Here is a 19,137-nt window from a genome sequence, read left to right as displayed (position 1 = left end):
ACCACATTTAATGACTCAAAACAATCAGGAAGGCAACGGCACACATGATTTTTATTTTATTTTTTTAAGTGTCAGTAAAAGAGTGATTTGAAAAATAACCACGGATGCATAAAGTCTGAAAACCTACACTGTGTCACAAAGGTATTTATACCCCCTACAGATGTTCGTTTTTAATAAGTAAAGAACCACGATTTAATTCATTTTTCAAGGTTTTAAAACAAAAGAAAACATAAAACTTTTGGAAAAAGAGAATAGAGATGTTTTCTTCTTCAAAATATTGACAAGAAAAATGGTAATAAAACAAAAAAAATGTAAGCATATGTTTTCTTGTACTTTTACTTACATTCTGTTGTGGAAATTCAATCCAATTTTCCGTCCATTGTCTAGACCACCATGACAAAGATGGACTCCATAATTAAAAATACAAAGCAGAAATGTTTTGTTTTGCCTTTTCCTTATACATACATTTCATCAATAAATGCACATACAGTGATACCAACAACCCAATTTAAAGAAAAACTTCTAAAACCTGCATGTTATTACATCTATATTTTCATAATATTGGTCATTACGTATAACGTGGAAAAAATAAGAATAAGTAAGGTACAATATTAGTTTCTTTCTCTTTTTTTTTTTTTTTTTTTACAACGTCAGACATTATACAACCATTTTACACCTTAAAATTGAACAAAAACGACTGTAAAAAGTGAGTATTCATGTCATTCCTCTTGACATAGCTCGTGACCAAAGGAACCTCAACCTGATTGGCTCTTTTTTTCTTCTGACGTGTACACGTCAAATTTGCCACGCAGGCGCACTGAATCATAACACAGCATATGAAGTCACTTTACTCATCCTCATGTCGCGCGGGTCTTACCGCCTTATTTATCGGTTCCAGTGACAGGTGTAGCTATAGTTCGTGAGAGGCCGAAGTTGGGGGATGAACAGCTGGGCACGGCTGCGAAAATATGGTCGCTGCGAGGGCTGACCAGCTGGAGTTAGCTTTGGCTAGCAAATGGCTGCTCGGCTGGGACGTCTGCCACTGTGAGAAGTAAGTGAACCACCGCTACTTTTAGCTGCTTTACCACAAACATCCGCTTTATCACCTACCTCAGCCTCTCATACTGTACAACTTCAAACAATAAAGCAAGACTTTGCCTTTGTTTTGGGGGTTCAAAACGCAGAGTTGTAGGCTCTGGGTCCTTCCTCTTCTAGCTTAAATTCTGTTTGTTTGGTTGTTGATTTCTTTTTAGATGATAAGACACGGAAAAGTGTATTGAAGCACAGGGAAACCTGAGCCTCCCCCCTCCCCAAACAAGCATGTGACAAACGGGCTCCAGTGTGACCAAAGACTTGGTTGCAGCCAAAATGCCTCGTCTGGACGAAGTGGCCAACATTGCCCTCAGGGTGCCCAGCATTCTGGTTCTGGACCTGCTGTATAAATGTGACATTGAGGGTCTGACTGAAAACCTCAAGGCTAAAAACGAGGACATGCTCTTCAAATACAAATATGTCATCTGGAACATGTTCTATCTTGGTAAGTTTGGCTTTATCTATCACTTTTAACAAATTGTGCTGTCCGTACTGATCGAAAGCATCCCTGTGGCATTATGCTGCCACCACCGTGTTTCACCGTGGAGGGGGTACGCTCTCATGAATGCACGTTGAACAAAAAGTTTGATTCTGCGCTCATCTCTAGAGCATCTTTTTCAACATGTGTGGTGGAAGTCAGTCATTTAAACCCAGCCATAATTAGGGCTGAAACGATTAATCGCGATTAATCGATTGTTGAAATAATTGTCAAATAATTTAGTAATGGTTAACTGGAGTGTGCAGACTCGAAAAGAGGCCGTTTGCCGAAATAATAACATATTCAGAACAGCAATTAAGCCAAAACTGTACAAAAAATATATACATATTTTGCTTTTAAGACAAATAAAAAAAATTAAAGTCAATTAGACCAAATACTCTGGAAAAACATGAAAACTAAACGGAAAACGATTTTAAAAGTTGTCTATCTTGTTACCGTAGCGCTTAGCAGATGGAAATATTTTTAGTAATCTTAACTCGCCTACCACAGGAAAAGTTTATCCTGATAAAATGTCACAATAAAAGGGCCTGAATCCAAATTTAACTGTGAAAATAAAATGGCAAACCACATATTTCGTTCCATTTCACATTTATGTGTTACGTGTGATGTGAATCTATTTTTTTGTTTGTTTTGGAGGTGCTGTACCTGAAGGTTTCAGCTTCTTTGTCCTCAGTTTTAGTGAATCTATTGAAACTTGACTTCTGTGCCCGTCTCTGTCCTCCAGCTCACCTGACAAACCTGGTCGTGTTGATCCTGCCGCTGAGGAACATAGTTACGCTTTACCTTCATGTCCTCGTTGCCCTCCTTCTGTACATGGGGCATCAGATTTCCAAGTGAGTTTTTACTTCCTGTTTTCTCTAAAATGTCAGGATATCAGGAGCCACTCTCATTACAAAAAAAAAAGTTTGTACAGTTTTTCACTATGAACCTCTTCACACTGTAGATAAAGTATTCTTCCTAAAGTGAATAAGGTCATACTCTGAATTAGCCAAAACTTTGTTTAGCTAATTGTGGCTATGCTACATTATGTATTATCTTAATTGCTCTGCTCCATGTTTTTACTTTAATATGAATACAGATTCAGTCCAGAAGTGGAAAAATAAAAATATTTTATGAAGATTTAAAGCAGACTTTGATGTAGCATTAGATTGGGTATCACTCATTTGTTAGCTAAGCTAAGTGAGATATCCTGTAATAGGATCATGCTATTTCTTCATCTCTTTGTTTCCCGTTTCTTTTCCAGGGATTATGTTCGAGAGGAGGTGCAGCTGGGATATGAAGGGGCGATCTATCTCAATTCTTTGGCCTTTAATAGATTCGCCTCTGCCATGACTAGTGAGTATCTGAGCCAAGTTGACTCTAAACGTGAACCTTTAGAAAAAGTATTTTCTCACACAGACTCCTGTTGCTTTTTACCGCGGCAGAAAAAGTTTTGTTCCTTAATTCTTCTTTGTCAACTGGTGCTGAAGTGATTAATCGGATTAATTGTGAAGAATTGATTATTGAAATCATCGTCAACTAATGTAGTAACTGATTAATTGTTGGTGAAAGAATATCATCATCAGACAATGGTCAGCAGATTAGCAATAGACTATATTGATAAGTCTAACAGAAAGGCTTGAGGTTTTCACATGTTGATGTTAGATGTACTTTCTTTAGCTGCAGATGCATCCTTCACTACAAATGATCAAGAAAACGCTACAGGAAGGCTATGTTATTGATTTTTTTTTTATTGAATCTCTAATATTATATATAAAAAAAGACTTGGGCGGTTAAATGAAATATCTGCAGAATGTAAAAAAATGTTCTCGATTAATCGTCAGAATGATCGATTAATAAAATAATCACTAGGCACAGCCCTGTTTTCAACTTATTCTTGTTTTTGTGTGTAATGAATCTAGGAAATAATTCTCCAATATTGTATAAAAATATATAAAAAAGACTTGAATTAAACATCTGCAGAATGTGGCGATTCGCCCCCCCCTCCCCCACCTCCCGATTAATTGTCAGAATAATCAATTAATAAAATAATCACTAGGCACAGCCCTGTTTTCAACTTATTCTTGTTTTTGTGTGTAATGAATCTAGGAAATAATTCTCCAATATTGTATAAAAATATATAAAAAAGACTTGAATTAAACATCTGCAGAATGTGGCGATTCGCCCCCCCTCCCCCACCACCCGATTAATTGTCAGAATAATCAATTAATAAAATAATYGTTAGGTGCAGCCCTGCTTTCAACTTTTTCTTGTTTTTGTAAATAATGAGCATAGGAAAACTTTTTTTTATGTTCTTCAGGTCTTATGAAAGGTCTTAATTTTGTTTTTATTTTTATTTCTTTAACAGGGGGTTGATGCGTTTGTCTGAAAATGGCGATTGGAGCAGATTTCTCACAATAGTTAAAATGTTAAGACGGAAGAACCGAGGGGGGAAACGATTTTACTACAGCTACTTAAAAAAAAACCAAGAACAACATAAACCAAAATGTTTGATCTTTCTGTTTCTCCAACGACAGGTCAGATCATCCTCAGCACACTCTGTGCCTTCCTGATGAAGACTAGAAAGGTGTGGCTATTTTCCACTCACATGCTCCCCCTGCTGGCCCGACTCTTGGCCGTCCCTAATGCCACGCTGCTGACCGTCAACACTTTCTCCATGGGCTTGACGGTGGCAGGAATTGGCCTGTTTCTCCTCGCCAACCTGTTCGTGCCATATCGCCTGGCGAGGGCCGCCTACTCAGAGCTGCTTCACCTGGAGGTATTCACGCCCCGAAGCCGTGGAGACGCAAAAACCTCGGCCAGAATGGTTATTTCGCGTCTTTTCATATGCAATACCTCACTAAACTAAAACACCGGTTGTTTTTGCAAACTTTTTCTTTTGTTTTATAAATTTTTTTTATGTATTAATTAACCAATTGGCATGTACAAGACAAACATTACAGACCAACAAACAGAGGTATGAGCTTCCATTGACTAAATAGTTACACAATTTAACAAGTCGAAAATAAATTAGCGCCATGGAAACTTTTTTTTTTTTTTTTTTGGCTGTATCAAAATTGGTTTATTTTGCGAAACTGCAGTGAAAACACTTTTTTCACATCATGCGAGTCACGTGATCCACAAACAGATGCTGCAGCTGGCGGAAACTACGAGCAAAAAGAAAACAGGAACTAGCTGAAGTATCATATTTTTTAGCAACTTATAACATGACACTTGATTTTTGTCCATTTCTTATTTAATGGAAACACCACAACTGTAAATTTAATGACATTTTTTTTTTTACATTAGAGGAATATCGACAAAGTTTTGCGCACATTTCCAATGGAAACACAGCTACTTTAAACTTTTCGGGCATCTTTTCATGCTCCGCCCCCCCGTCATCACCTGGGGCCTCCTGTCTCCTAGGTGATGGAGCTGTACAGACTCCTGGCGTTGGGGATCTCTCTGTGGAACCAGTTTGCTGTTCCGGTCCTCTTCAGTGTCTTCTGGTTCGTTCTGTTCGCCGTCCAACTGTGCTCGGACGCCATGTCCTCCAGCATCTCCGCAACTTATCAGGGAATCATGTTCTTTTTGCTCACTAGGTGCGTTTATTCCTTGATTTATTTTGCACTCTCTTTTTTTGTGTGTATTTTCTCCTGAATTTATAGTCTTGTTGTATGTTTGCTGAACCGTGCAGCATGTCAGAATGTTGCGCCACGCCGTACTCTCTGCTGGGTCTTACCTTCGTGGTGTCCTATCTGGCTCTGGGACTTCTCAACCTGTGCAAGTTTTACCTGGGAGGTTTTGCTGCGGTGCAGAACGAGAACGTCATGCACAGGTGAGAGACTGTCCACCAACTTCCTGATTGTTTCCACTTTCAGTTTGCATCAAGCGACAGCTTGAATTGTTTGAAACGTCGCGGACGCTGGACTGTGTGTCAAACGTTAGCGTTTATATCACCAGGTGTTTTTTGACCAGATTCAGTTGCAGTCAGACACAGGAATTTGTGATGGTTTTTGTATTTTTTTTTGTAGTAGAAATCACTAACTTTGTGTTGCTCCTTCAGAAATATTTGCAAGGAATTTTGCAATATGTTCTCCTTATTAAACCCCTTTGAAAAAATATGCATATTGAAGAAACATAAGGCTGAGGCAGCAGTACAGTAGAATTAATAAATACTGCCCCCTGCAGGTGGGATCTAGCAGTCAGTAAACCCAATGCTTTTAACAATTTTTGCTGGTAAATTTGCAATAAACTTGCAGTTATGTGATGCTGTGATAAAATCTGCAGATTTCTTGATTTTTGGGTGACAATTTTTTCAGTTGTGGAATCATGAAAAACTGGAGGGACTGATTAGGCTGTTATTAAAATCCATGCGGAGTCATCAGGCCAAATTCTTTAGCTCAATATGCAAATAAACATAAAACAAAAATCACATTGAGGAACAAATTTTGTCCTTTGAAAGCAGAATGCAACGTTGAGCAGTCGGGTCAGACAGCATGGAAAACATCCCAACATGTTGGCTCCGTTACATGCAGTTGAATCACGTTTTTTTTTCTCTCTGCCTTAAGTTGAATCTTAACCAAGTTTTCTTATTTTAGTTTAGTTAGAATTACTCAAATTATTTGTATTTGTTAGATGCCAGAAAACCTGGTGAAAACGTTTTTTGTTTGTTTCTTTTGTTTTTGGTTTTTGTAACTTTCCTTGAATTTAAAAGTTTACATATATTGGTCACTAGAAAGGATAATTGTGTTTTATAATGTATGACTTGTGTCAAACCTTTTGGGTTTCCATCCCGGATACTCACCAAATGTATGTAAACTTTTGGATTTGAGGAAATGTGCAAAATAATTCTTAAAAAAAAAAATTTCTTGCCAAGTTATTTGGCATTTAACAAACAGAAATAATTTTTGGTACGTCTAACAAGGCTAAAACCAGAAATGTTTGATCTAATTTATCTTGAAACAGTGAGGAAAAAATATTCGTTGACCTTTTTTTTTTTTTTTTTTTTGTATCCTCACATCAACTATCAATCACTTACAAAAAGTGCCGCGTCCTCATTTGATTTTGACCTTTGTTCCATGACATCTTGTGCAAAATTCTGTTCACCTATGAAGATTTCTTCACAAAATGTGTTTCTCAATTAAAAAAAATAAAACAAATTAAACAAAGATATGTCCTTAACTTCTCCTTGTGCTTGTTTGGTCAGAGGCGTGACGGAGGGAGTCACTCTGCTGCTGCTCGCCCTGCAGACGGGCCTGCTAGACATGCAGGCGCTGCAGCGCACCTTCCTCCTCAGCATCATCCTCTTCATTGTGCTGACTTCAACCTTGCAGTCCATGATAGAAATAACAGATCCCATCATTCTAGCCCTGGGCGCGTCACGCAACAGGTACCAATCATTCAGCGAATTTCACGTCTTTGCAAGCGAGTCAGAGCTGAGAAAAAGTTGTACAAATATATATATATATTTTTTTTTCTTTCTGCTGTTCTTTGGTTTTAGAAGTTTGTGGAAGCACTTCCGTGGCCTCAGCATGTGTCTGCTTCTGCTGGTTTTCCCGGTGTTCATGGCTTATAAAATCTCCCAGTTTTTCCACATGGACTTCTGGCTCCTCATACTGGTTTCCAGCTGCATGCTAACCTCCCTCCAGGTCTGTTTGTCGTCATGTCGTATAAAAATAATTGAGACGCATTTCTTTAAGTCTTGTTTAGGATGGAATTTCTTGAAACATAGTCCCTCCATAGTACGTAGGATAATAACATCTTATGTTCTTTTTAAATTACAAAATTTGACATTCGTGCACAAATTTTATTCAGTTGGCATGGAGGCTCGATACAAACTCTGTTAATCCATGGATAGGTTCATGTTTCCCTCTTTCCTTGTTTGTTTTTGCTTTCTTTGGCAGCAGCCCAACATCAGTAACCAGAACCAATGCTGGACGAATCTCCATATTTTTTCCTTTTTCCGTTTTTGTGTTCAGGTTTACAACTCAGTTGTGTAGCTCAGCAGTTATATTCAGTTCCATGCAGTTGATAAAATGATCAAAGTGTTATTTTAAAGACACCTGCTGTCACTTCAAGCTAATCAGATGGCAGCTGCGCTCAAATACTCTCACCTTCATTTGGCTCAGACACTGGGAAAAAAATGTGCAGTTTATTATCATGGCTAAACATAGTAACCATTGATTTAATTATGAATCTGACTCTCAGATACCAGCGTCTGATTTAACTGACAGAAAACACAACAGTGAAAAAAGGAACTTGGTAAAAGAACACATTTTCTTCCTTGAGAAAACTTAGGTTCACAAACAACAGCGCTGACTTTCTGCTAGAGCTTATTTTGTTTTTCTGGCTAAGTCAGACTCTTCAACGTGCCCAGAAAATAAACAACTTTACCACTTTGAGTTAAGAGTAATATTAAAAAAGTTTTTTAAAAAAAAGCTGACTCTCCCATGTATTAATAGTTCCTAGAAACAATGACGACGACGATGAATCTTGTCCAGGTCACAGGCACCATGCTGATCTACTGCCTCTTCATGGTGGAGCTGTTCCGCATCGACCCGATCGAGAGCCTGGACGAGGTCATCTACTGGGTGAACGCCATCAGCAGGGTGCTGGAGTTCCTGGTGGCGCTGTGCGTGGTGGCCTACGGCACCTGGGAGTCGCTGTTTGGCGAGTGGAGCTGGATGGGCGCCTCAGTCATCATCATCCACTCGTACTTCAACGTGTGGCTCCGAGCCCAGTCTGGCTGGAAGAGCTTCCTGCTCCGGCGGGAAGCGGCGAAAAAGATCAACTCCCTGCCCAGAGCCACGGCGGAGCAGCTGGACCAGCACAATGACGTCTGCTCCATCTGCTTTCAGGTGAGTTGCTCGTTCCACAAGGGCTGATCGCTGCATAGCCGGTAAAATGGGATTTAAACAATAATATGTACTGTAATAAGCTGTGATCTCAGTTAGCCGTGGATCTTTATTTTAAAGATCATAGCTTGCGCTAGCGGAGCGATAAAAAAGTAAATTGGAGGCATCAGTAGTTGGTGCAGCGAAACATGTTCTTTCTTGTGAATAACCTTCAAAGGTCTTAAATTCATTGGCCTTAGCGTCTTAAATCCGTTAAAGAAACTAAGTTGGCCTTTAAATACATTAATCTCGAGTCTTAAATTTTGTCGCGGCTATGTAGGTCTTTTCCTTAATCGGGGTTCAAAGTTTGAGTTTCATCATCACTCACAGCATTCTGTGTCTCAAGGCAGTTAAGGCTGTCGGTAACAAGTTGCTAATAATTGCTAGCTTGCTAGCTAGCTAGCTAGCGTTTTATGAGTATAAATTTATATGCAGGTGGCTGGACAACATTCACAAAAAAATATTTTAAAAATCTCAAAACGGTTAGCTAACAAAAAGACCACAGAAAATTCACACTGTTGGTCCCCTGAAAAAAAGAAAAAGAAAAGTGCATTTCTTTTGTACATTTCTGTCATAATATAAGTCTTAAATGGTCTTAAAAAGTCTTAAATTTGGTGAAACCTGCAGAAACCCTACCAATGGTATGATTTTATGGCTGTTCTAAAGACCGTAAAACCATCATAAGATGCCAACAAATACAACAAACACAGTTTTCTCTGAATCTCCCTGCAGTGATTTCTCACATAACAAACAGGCTTACACTGTTGTCTTTAAAAGACTGAAATTTTCACTGGGAAAATAAGAGCATGCTCAGCATGTAATGCAAAGTCTGTTTTTCACCTGATACGGGACTTTTGTAGAAACGTATGAAATATTGTGCTTGTGAAAACATTCATCCAATGAAAAAATAGAAATGAATACAATTCTGATGCGTACACATGTTTTGGACCTTTCTAAATTCTGACCCAGACAGAGATTTCCAAAGTACATATGACGCTTTTAAAACCATAGTGTTATCCCAAAGTGCTTTACAAATAAAAATTGAAACATTACAAGCAAGATACAACAATGACATATTTATAGTTTCCCACAATGTATTAAAAGCCTGGCAGGCCTCCATAACCAGTTAAGTCAGCAGTGAATTTATTAGTTTATCTCTAAAAACTAATATACTCGTTCATTTCTGATTATTTTTTTTATTTACCAGTTTAATGCAATTTTGGAGATTTTAAACTGAGTAAATAATTCAGAGATTAAAATTGGTCACTTGAGTTTTCACAAAACAGCTGCTCTGATTGAACTGGATGAACACGATGTTTAATAAAAAAAATCCCAAGTGGATGAGGGATTTAAAATGTCAGTAAATTGTGTCTACAGGAGCGCAGTGTAGAACTGGAGTCTGGAGCCGTTCTGGTCGGTTCGGGCTGCAGGTCCGCTCTGTAAACAAACAACAGTAGTACAAAATGCTTCACGCCAAGTGGGGCTTTTGAGACGTGTTCTTCCTGTTTTTCCAGTTTGACTCCACCTTCTTTAGTTCACGCTTTTGTTTTTGTTTGCATCACTGTAAATGCAGATGGAAATCTCATAATATTAATTGGACAAAAGATGACAAAACCAAGCTAATTTAAAATTAGAGGTGATTCTCTACAGAGAACTGCAATTCTGAATTGATTTAAAAAAAATACACTCAAAAATCGATTATAAAATGAGTTTAAGTTGTACGTTTTTGACGCTCATATTTACGAATGTACTGCATGTCCCACTGTATATATTTTTGAATTATTCTTTGAGATTTTATTTTTAAAAAAAAGTCAGGCAGCTAAGCTAGCATAACAACAATTAGGTTAGCAAAAACAGGTTTTTGTTTAAATATAAATTGATGAAACGTTGGAGAATTGTTTTAAATGATAAATGTTTTATTTGTTTACAGCGTCTTTTCCTCTGGTCTTATAATTTAAACAAAATTTCTAGACCGTTTAAATAGAAAACTGGTTGCTGAATTAAAAATCGCTTTTGAATTAAATAGTTTCTGAATTAAATCGTGACCCTAAAAATCTGAGTCGAATCGCCAGACACTGAAAGATTTGCATCTTTATTCAAAATATAAAATAGAGCATGAGTTTACTCTACTGTAAATTAGCAGAGCCAATGGATTTTATTATTTAAAGCGTTTTCAATGATGGCAACAAAATTATCAGAAAAACTTTATTGACAGTGGATGAGAACGAGCAGGCTCACATGTTGTAAAATAAAAATACAATTATGGAACATCCAATCTTGGAAAAACAGTTTCTTTAGTCAAAAGCTACTTCAAATTGCAGACTGCTACAGGTGTCAGCATGTATCACCTTCTACACCAACTCTGAAGAATTAATATAGGTTACAACATTTAATTTCCCTTTGGGAATCAATAAAGTATTTTTGAATTTGTTTTAAAACCAGATTCGTCTTTCTCTACAGGAAATGAGCTCTGCCGTCATCACGTACTGCGGCCATTTCTTCCACGGCAACTGTCTCCGCAAGTGGCTGTACGTGCAGGAAACGTGTCCCATGTGCCACCAGACCGTCCGACCGACACCGGCCGTTCAGAGCCCAGCTCCGGGTGATGAAGACCTTGCCTCCCAGGAGGACCCGGGGCCAGATCCGGCGCCGCAAGAAGGAGAGCAGGACCTGGAAATGCCGAGCGATGAGGGAAACCCGGATCTCGCCCAGCAACAGCCGGAGAAGGAGAGCGAGAGCGAAGACTGGTCGTCTGAACCTGAAAGCGTAGTCGTCCGAGATCTCGCGTTCAGATCCGACGGCGAACTGGACGTTAGGTTTAGTTCCCAGAACCAACTGGGAAGAACTTCTGAGAACTGTCGCAGCCCGTTTGAGATGAACGGCACAGACTCATCTTCACGAACAGATCTTGGAGCCGTGAGCGAGAACCAAACAGCCTCCGAGTTAACGGGACTCTGCGGTTTTGCGTTCCATCCCAACCATGACAGGACGTCTAAATCGAGCCACAGCCTTCATTCACACGAGGGAAACGTTGGTGATGAAAATCAGAAGCTGGTCTCAGGTGGCGCGAGTCCTGTCGGCGCCCAGACATCTCTCGAATCATATAATCAAAACTCTGCCGACTCCGTGAACAGTCGTCATGGTTTCAGCACGCATTCAGATGTGACCCTCAAGACGCCGTCCTCGGGTACCACAGATTCCCAAACGACGGTGGCCGACTGCGCTCCATCTGTGCCTTGATGGGTTTGAAATCCAAATTTCCTTATTGGGCTTGATCATCAAACACATCTGCCTTCTCTATATGAATATAAAAAGACTCAAATATCTCTTGTATGGAATGTTCTTCACACTAGCAAAACAATATGAGTATTGGACCTATCTGTGTAGACTTACCGTACAATTGTAAAGCAGGACATCATTAGAATAATTATCATGAACTATAAAAAAATCATCTTGAAATTATATTTTGTCTTTACTATTCATTCCACTTTTATCATCCATTGTCAATTGATCTATTTTTGAGTTAGTCTAAACATTGCCATCATGCAGTTTACAAACTCACTTTGACCAACGTTTTTTTTTCTTTCTAAAATGTGAAATATTTAGAACATGAACGTCTCAATACATTAAAATGTGATTTAAAAATTATAACAGTAATTAACTCAAAAGGTAAAACTCAACAGATTCATGAAACAGTTATTAGTTTTATGTCTCAACCTCGAGGAGCAATGAATTTTAATGAGGGGTTTTATGTGATAGTTACTAAATAATGGTTGGAAGATCCTTAAACAAAAATGTGTTATTTAAGGATCCCCTATTAACTGCAACTGACTGACACGTTGCTCTACTATAAAACCTTTATTACAACTTTTATGCTTTTCTTTTTCTTACAAATAGCGACTCAGAAAACCCAAACACGAAGCATCACATGTCAATTGATATTTTTGGCGTGTTTACAAAGGATTAGATTTCACGACTGGTCCGACTAGTTTAGTTTAACTGTGGGCTTGCACCCAATTTGCCATCATATCCGCTGCGTCACACGCGGTTAGGACCGCCTCCCATCGTCATAAAGCTTCACATATATGTAGACAGCCGCTAGTTACCTAACAGCGTCGACCGAAACCAAAACGAGAGGAGCGCAGTCGACTAACGACTTTTTTTTTTTTTATCGATACAGGCACTTATTTAGTTTCAAACGTGGATATCAAGAGTCTTATATAAGTAACTGCCGCTGTGCGAAAAAGAACAGTTTATCAGAAGAGAGCGTAACATCTGGTGTTTGAACTCCGCGCATACGTAGTTTTAGCACGCTAGCTAGCCAGCTAACTGCGCTAGCTAAAGAAGAAAGGCCGTCGAGTTGACCCAGCGTCAGTTATTCCAACTGAACGAATCGCCCTGGCAGATTACAGCTGACATTTAGTAGCTGGACCGAAAAACCTTCACCCTAAAGACGAGAACACCGAAAAAGGATGGCTCTGAAAAGGATTCACAAGGTAAGACACCGTCTTTAAAATGTTAGCTAGTCGCGTTAGCCGGACTAGCCACCCACAATGCAGCCGTATCCTGTGAAACCAGGCGGTGATGCGTGTTCGAGGAAGCGTCAAGTTCACAATTCTTTCACGTACGCCACTTTGATGAATTTTGAGTTTAGTTAGTCACCGGTTTGTGTGTTTCTTATAAACTTCGTTCTTACCGGCTAGGGCTGACATTCGTTGGTTAAGGTTTATTCGCTAAACACCAGTCGGCTCGTTGGCTATTGTTAGCAGTTCAGTTACAGGCTAACTTTGTTCATCGAGACGGGTTGACAACAAGATGTCGCATAGTTGTCACAGTTCTTCATACCTTCACACACAACGCGCTGTTTCGGGCCCTCTGGTCGCCCAGAGCTCGTGTTAAAGTACGGCAGTTGCGAACATTTCCAGTCGCGATACTCTTGACTCCATGACTCATTTTCTTTCTCTTTTTTTTTCTTCTTTTTTTCCCCCTTTTTTACTTTCTGAATCCATCTTTGTACTCTAAGCCGGGTGAAATGATACATTTCCTGGGAATTTGCTCATACTCATTTACCTATATTTACATTTACGTCGAGCTGTTAAATGGACACCAACGCTAAAAGTGTTGACAGGTCGGCTTCATTTCTTCACTCTAGAATATTCCTTCAAGGAAATCCCTTAACTTGTTTGTGAAATGGTGTCTGAAGGCCGGGGTGGGGCAATGCTTCCACCTCACTCCAAAATAGCTGTATACCCATAAATAACAGGGTAGCTTTTACGGCTCATACATGGGGCGAATTTTCTAGTTTACAGTGTAAAATGATGGTAGGTGGTCCACAGATGCAACTGGAGAATAGAAAGGGTGTCAGTGGATGTTTGGGAAAGGAAATTATTTTGACACTTAAACTCGGGGTTTTAAAAGCTCAATTCCTTACACTGCTTTTAAATAGTAATAGTGACCTTCCACTGTCAGCTAATTGGTTGTTTTAACTATTTTTAAAATTATTATTACAGGAACTTAATGACCTGGCTCGTGACCCTCCAGCACAGTGCTCAGCTGGCCCAGTGGGTGATGACAGTAAGTTTTTAGCTTTCATTTTCATTTTTCAAAAGAACCCATTAATTTACTAATGTAAAATAATTAGTAAAGATGTAAAGCTCTGGCTTATCCTGACCTACCAGTTTAAGTTTTGATCTTTGTTGTTGCTCCTCTGCTGTATTGTTTTAATTTAAAAAAAAAATTGCTGTATTGATGTTTTGAATTTGAAAGAAATGGAGGGGGGGAAACCCTCAAAATCAAAACAAAGTGGATCCGAAAACATGGCTATTGGAATATGTAATAATTGACTAAAATGCCCAAACTGTCTTCTCATGTCAAATTTAAAAATAGGGAGGAGGTATAATAACCATTTTGATTGGTCGACGAAAGCAGAATGTGCAGATTTTAGTCTTCTGTATATAAAATGTATTTTACGGTGTTGCCCAGCCAGAGGGAACACAAACATTTACTGTCGGGAAGCTATGAGAAATCTCCGGCTGAATACTTCCCGTCAGATCACATACCTGTGACCTTTCACCATTTCTAACGCTTTGCTTTCTGTTCTCCGCAGTGTTTCACTGGCAGGCCACAATCATGGGACCAGTAAGTATTTTATGACATAATAGTTGTGCACTGACATAAACTGGAATGGCGTTCTAGGCTGCCTTTGAATGCGTCCGTAAGATAAAAGGTCAAAATTTGACTTGATAATGTTGGAGAGCTGCGTTCAGGAAGTGTTCATGAATCCTTTCTAAAGCAAAAACTGTGTCCATGTTGTTTCAGAGCGACAGTCCATATCAGGGAGGAGTTTTCTTCTTGACAATTCATTTTCCAACAGACTACCCCTTCAAACCACCCAAGGTAAGCTGACATACCACATGGTCGTGGTGAAAATATATATATATATTTTTGTAAAGTTACTGTCTTTTTTTTTTCTTCTTTTTTTTCTTCTTCTTTTTTTCATCAAACGCAGCTCTTGTAAATCAAACTGGTTTTTGGAAACCTGTGACGCACTACCTGTCATTCCAGAAGCAGACAGTCACAGCTCTGGAAAAAGGAATTTGAAATATGTAATAAGCGTGTGCAGCTTTGCCTTATCTGACATTGCATTTGTTTTTTTGTTTTTTTCCTTTCCTCTTTCCCTTAAGGTTGCATTCACAACAAGAATTTACCACCCAAATATTAACAGTAACGGCAGTATCTGTCTGGATATTCTCAGATCACAGTGGTCTCCAGCACTTACTATTTCTAAAGGTATGAATATTCACGTGACTCAAGTGGTGAGATTTAAAGTGTTTTTTTTKGGGGGGGGGTATGCACGCGTATGAAGTCTTAAGTTTATATTTTGACAAGATTGTCTTATGTGGTCAGGTTAAATGACAATGCTAGATACAAAAGACACTGACAGAAATGCTAAATGGCTTCGTCCTTTATCAACACTTGAGGACCCCAAAATGTTTCACGTTAGTCACTCACACACCGATGGTGGTTATCTACTGGACAGTAGCCACAGCTGGCCTGGGGCAGTCTGACAAAAGTGAGGCCATGATGACAGCATTTAAGTTAAAAATGCAGAAAATGACATTCAGTATCTAGAATGGCTTATTTGTAAAGTTTTTATTTATTTTTCTTTCAGTTCTTCTCTCCATTTGCTCACTCCTATGTGACCCAAACCCAGACGACCCACTAGTGCCAGAGATTGCACGAATCTACAAAACAGATAGTCAGAAGTAAGTACACATGTTGAATAAACTTGAAAATGAGCCAGTTGTGTATCTGGTTAACAGTCATTTCAACTATACATATATATTTATGGTGTGTTGGGAACAATATTTGACTCTTTTTATATATAGTTGTAACTTTAAAATGGTTGGGATCTGTTATGTAATCTGGTTTCACTTTGTTAGGTACAATAAACTAGCTCAGGAGTGGACAACAAAATATGCCATGCTTTAGGGTAAGGTGAAGGGCTGGAGCTGCATCTTGGCTGTTGCTATGAGACTGGATGTGCTGCCATGCTCTGACCTCACTGGCCTAACCAGAGGCTTGTGTCTGTGTTTATAAAAGGGGAAAAAACATTTTAGTCAAATTGTTCCATAAAATATACAGGGACCTATTTGTTGGTCTTACGGTTTTGATTTATGCTTAAAAATTTTACCCATTTTTATTTTGACACTGAGACACAAGATCATTCTGTGCGAAATGAAATTCAGATTTTTTTTTCTTTTGGTAGAGATGCACTAGTGCTGGACAATAAAACAATTTATATATTGCTACGGATACATTGTCAATCTCAATGCCTAATAGGTCTGATTGAATATTCTATCACCAAACTCTGATCCGGAACAGCAGATCCAGATCAGAGGAAAGACTTTAGCCATTGGTGATTGGTGTCAACTAACTCGCTCTCGTTACCTAGCAACAATGTGCTGAGTAATTTGCCCAGCAGTAGTTTAAGTTTCCTCTCAGAACCACTTAAAAAAAAAAAAAAAGCATGGAGTGAAAACTGGCTAAAAGAGGAAATGTTATGCCACCATTTCATACATTTAGAACAAAAGACCTAATCAATAACCAACTGATATGAAACGCTGGTATCATGATACATTTTTCAGCCATATTGTCCAGCCCAAAGATGCACCAATCAGATTTTTTTTGGGCCAATTTTTGCTGACGCCAATATTGGCAGATTTTTATTTAATTTTTTAATTATTTTGATCTGATCTGTAATGTAAGAAAGGCATTCAAACTTGTTTTATAGCTTTTAGTTTATGGATTAGTTGGCCTTCCCATCTGAAAGCAGATGGTATAAAACTCTTTTTGAAGCAAAGACGAGAGATTAACCAACATCTGTAAACGGTCTTTGGCATCTTCTAATAATGATTGACAAAGTCAAAAGCAGTGTATTTATTTATTTATTTTTTTCTTTAAGATTTCCAAAAGGCATCCAGCATGTTGTAACTCAGACATGTTGGACATTAAAAAGGATAAATCTGATGGTAGAAAGCTATTTGATAGTAGAAAGTCGTCTTTATTTAATGTCACCCAAACTAAAGTGTCTTGTGTATCAGTGTTGCCTGGTAGCAATTGCTTGGGGTGCATTCAATGATCAGGAAAAAAGATCAAATTTTTGAGTTTCCAGACGGGCAGCCGCTGAATCGTTGGTGCATCTCTATTTATCTGTGAAACATACAAAAAAAATGCCAACATCTTCCATATATGGATGAAAAGTGTTCTAAAATAGTCTTCCATCATAAGGCTTTGTATTTTAACAAATTAGAATGGGTTATGTGTGCATGTGAAAGATTACTAACTTCAGCATGAACATAATTTCTCTCAAGTCTCCATTAATGGAAATGGAGACAAACCCTGACATGCGAGTGAATAATGTAGGACATGTTTTTGACCTGAAGGTGCATGTGTTTAAAGAAGTCTAAAGCCAGATGGCAACCTCACTGCAGAATCTGAAATATTGGTTTTAAAAATTAAACTGTATTTCTCCTCACAGATACATCAAAATGGCAAAAGAATGGACACAGAAGTATGCAATGTGATGACATCGTTTGAAGAGCAGGTGGAAATCGTTGCTGGTTCAAACTTAAAATTACGGGATTCAGTTTTGTTTGTTTTCTTTTTCACTGTATTTTTGGTTAATCAATGCATTTTACCTCCCCTCTTTTTTTCTTTTCTATTTTTTTTCCCCCACCTGCACGCTCATAAGAAGATAGTGTTTTCTTAGGTTACATGCCAGTTTCTGTCAAATTGTGACTCCTTTTTGAGTTGAACAGAAAGAAAAAAGAAATCATAGGGTGAGTGCGCTCGACACATTGTAATAATTTCCACACTTCAAAACTCTGACGCAGCTGTTCTCCTGAAGCGTGCTGAAAAATCAATCCCACGATGCTCTCCAATTTGTCATCTGGCTGGATTTTTGTCTTGGATCGCTGCATTTCTCTTCGGGAAGCCAGGTTTCCAAAAATCCTATTTTTTTATTTAATTTTTTTGAGCTCGCAGTATCTTGAAAATTTCAAGGTTTTCCCCTAATTGGTATAATTCTGCATTTTATCAGATAGCAGAATTTGAGCGTGAGGAAACTGGTTGCATCTCATGAACTGAGGTGACATCAGTATGTTTCTCTGATCAGTAGTGTAGGAATCTGTTATCTGATAAGTGTATCTTATTCCACTGTCAAAGTGTGTACAGAGAAGCAGAGCAGCATATATCAATGTTAAGGAAACGAATATAAGAACTTCAATGTTGTATTTTATGCATGTTAATAAAGGTAGGCTATTATATCTGATGTTTCTGCAAATTAAGTGAATTGTAAGGTTGAACAGTTGGGGAGAAAAAAATTGGTTCTTCGCAAATGCTTTCCATTTCTTTTTTTTTTCTGTTATTTAGAAGCCAGTAGATGAGCATTTTTCTTTACTTTTCATTTTTATGCCCACTCAAACACTGTCTTCTTGTAGCCCTGAAATATTGATGCAAAGCTGAAGGGTTGATGATCGACTCATGGCTCTGTTTCTTTTTAGTTTTCCCTTCAATAAAGTTTCTCCAAACTATATTCTTTTGATGCTGTTTTTCATCAATGACAAACGACAAAAAAAATGTAATCTTTGCTCAGTTTGATGCTGTGGGTAAAAATCTGTGGAACTAACTGCAATAAAGTGGTTTGATTACAAATAGGATTGAATACATTGTGATCAGTCTCTGAATGATTCCATGGAAAATACTCAAGTTCTGAATAGAAGCATATTTTCGCACCTGCATCTAGTGCTGAAAGTACCCGTTTCATTGGGTTGGAAAAAATTATTTCATGTATTCATGAACTTAAAAAATTTAGACTTATAACACGTCTGTAGTTGGACAGCTGCCTTTCAAATGGTCACCATGACTTGTCTGAAAATACTGGCTTCTGATTGGTTGATCTGTCTGCCAAGCTTTTGGCCCCGCCCTCTCCCGTTTAAGGCTGAGAAAAATGTCCTGCGGCAAACGAAATTTAACTGAAATGGCTAATTTTTCAAGTCCTTGCATACAATTTTTTTGGACTCCTGTTTCTAATTTTAAATGAAAAATGTAATTGTTGCTGTGGGATTATAAAATTTGGTTTTGCACCAGTTTCACCCAACCTATCTAATG

General features: G+C 38.4%; 2 protein-coding genes across 3 annotated transcripts; both read left to right on the top strand.

The window, feature by feature from the left end:
• Positions 1-802: 802 nt before the first annotated feature.
• Positions 803-11,930, top strand: LOC103458200 (RING finger protein 145). Its single transcript, XM_008398850.1, has 11 exons — positions 803-1,051; positions 1,254-1,537; positions 2,316-2,424; positions 2,835-2,926; positions 4,108-4,349; positions 4,997-5,172; positions 5,268-5,408; positions 6,780-6,962; positions 7,074-7,221; positions 8,074-8,430; positions 10,927-11,930. Exons 2-11 carry the CDS (start codon positions 1,369-1,371, stop codon positions 11,704-11,706), a joined length of 2,397 nt encoding a protein of 798 aa, XP_008397072.1. The 5' UTR covers positions 803-1,051; positions 1,254-1,368; the 3' UTR covers positions 11,707-11,930.
• Positions 11,931-12,553: 623 nt separating this feature from the next.
• On the top strand, positions 12,554-18,686 carry LOC103458199 (ubiquitin-conjugating enzyme E2 D2). 2 transcript variants are annotated; one of them, XM_008398848.1, is made up of 8 exons: positions 12,554-12,962; positions 13,977-14,040; positions 14,573-14,604; positions 14,785-14,862; positions 15,150-15,255; positions 15,638-15,731; positions 15,909-15,958; positions 17,507-18,686. In XM_008398848.1, the coding sequence occupies exons 1-7, from the start codon at positions 12,939-12,941 to the stop codon at positions 15,955-15,957; spliced, it is 447 nt and encodes a 148-aa protein (XP_008397070.1). In that variant the 5' UTR covers positions 12,554-12,938; the 3' UTR covers position 15,958; positions 17,507-18,686. The 2 variants fall into 2 exon arrangements, with proteins under 2 accessions (XP_008397070.1, XP_008397071.1); XM_008398849.1 differs by lacking the exon at positions 15,909-15,958 and having other exon boundaries at positions 12,555-12,962.
• The last annotated feature ends 451 nt before the right edge of the window (positions 18,687-19,137 follow it).

This window comes from Poecilia reticulata, linkage group LG22 (genome assembly GCF_000633615.1).
Source record: "Poecilia reticulata strain Guanapo linkage group LG22, Guppy_female_1.0+MT, whole genome shotgun sequence".
Lineage (NCBI taxonomy): Eukaryota > Metazoa > Chordata > Actinopteri > Cyprinodontiformes > Poeciliidae > Poecilia > Poecilia reticulata.
The sequence above is the reverse complement of the archived record's forward strand: the minus strand, read 5'-3'. Positions and strand labels throughout refer to the sequence as shown.

What these genes read in the sequence shown, in the direction of transcription:
- LOC103458200 (XM_008398850.1), top strand. Translation starts at nt 1,369, where the DNA reads ATGCCTCGTCTGGACGAAGTGGCCAACATTGCCCTCAGGGTGCCCAGC. An exon ending in ATTCGCCTCTGCCATGACTA is followed by an intron (nt 2,927 to 4,107) that starts GTGAGTATCTGA and finishes CTCCAACGACAG; the next exon opens with GTCAGATCATCCTCAGCACA. An exon ending in AACGAGAACGTCATGCACAG is followed by an intron (nt 5,409 to 6,779) that starts GTGAGAGACTGT and finishes TTGTTTGGTCAG; the next exon opens with AGGCGTGACGGAGGGAGTCA.
- LOC103458199 (XM_008398848.1), top strand. Translation starts at nt 12,939, where the DNA reads ATGGCTCTGAAAAGGATTCACAAG. An exon ending in ACCCCTTCAAACCACCCAAG is followed by an intron (nt 14,863 to 15,149) that starts GTAAGCTGACAT and finishes CTTTCCCTTAAG; the next exon opens with GTTGCATTCACAACAAGAAT. An exon ending in AGCACTTACTATTTCTAAAG is followed by an intron (nt 15,256 to 15,637) that starts GTATGAATATTC and finishes TTTTTCTTTCAG; the next exon opens with TTCTTCTCTCCATTTGCTCA.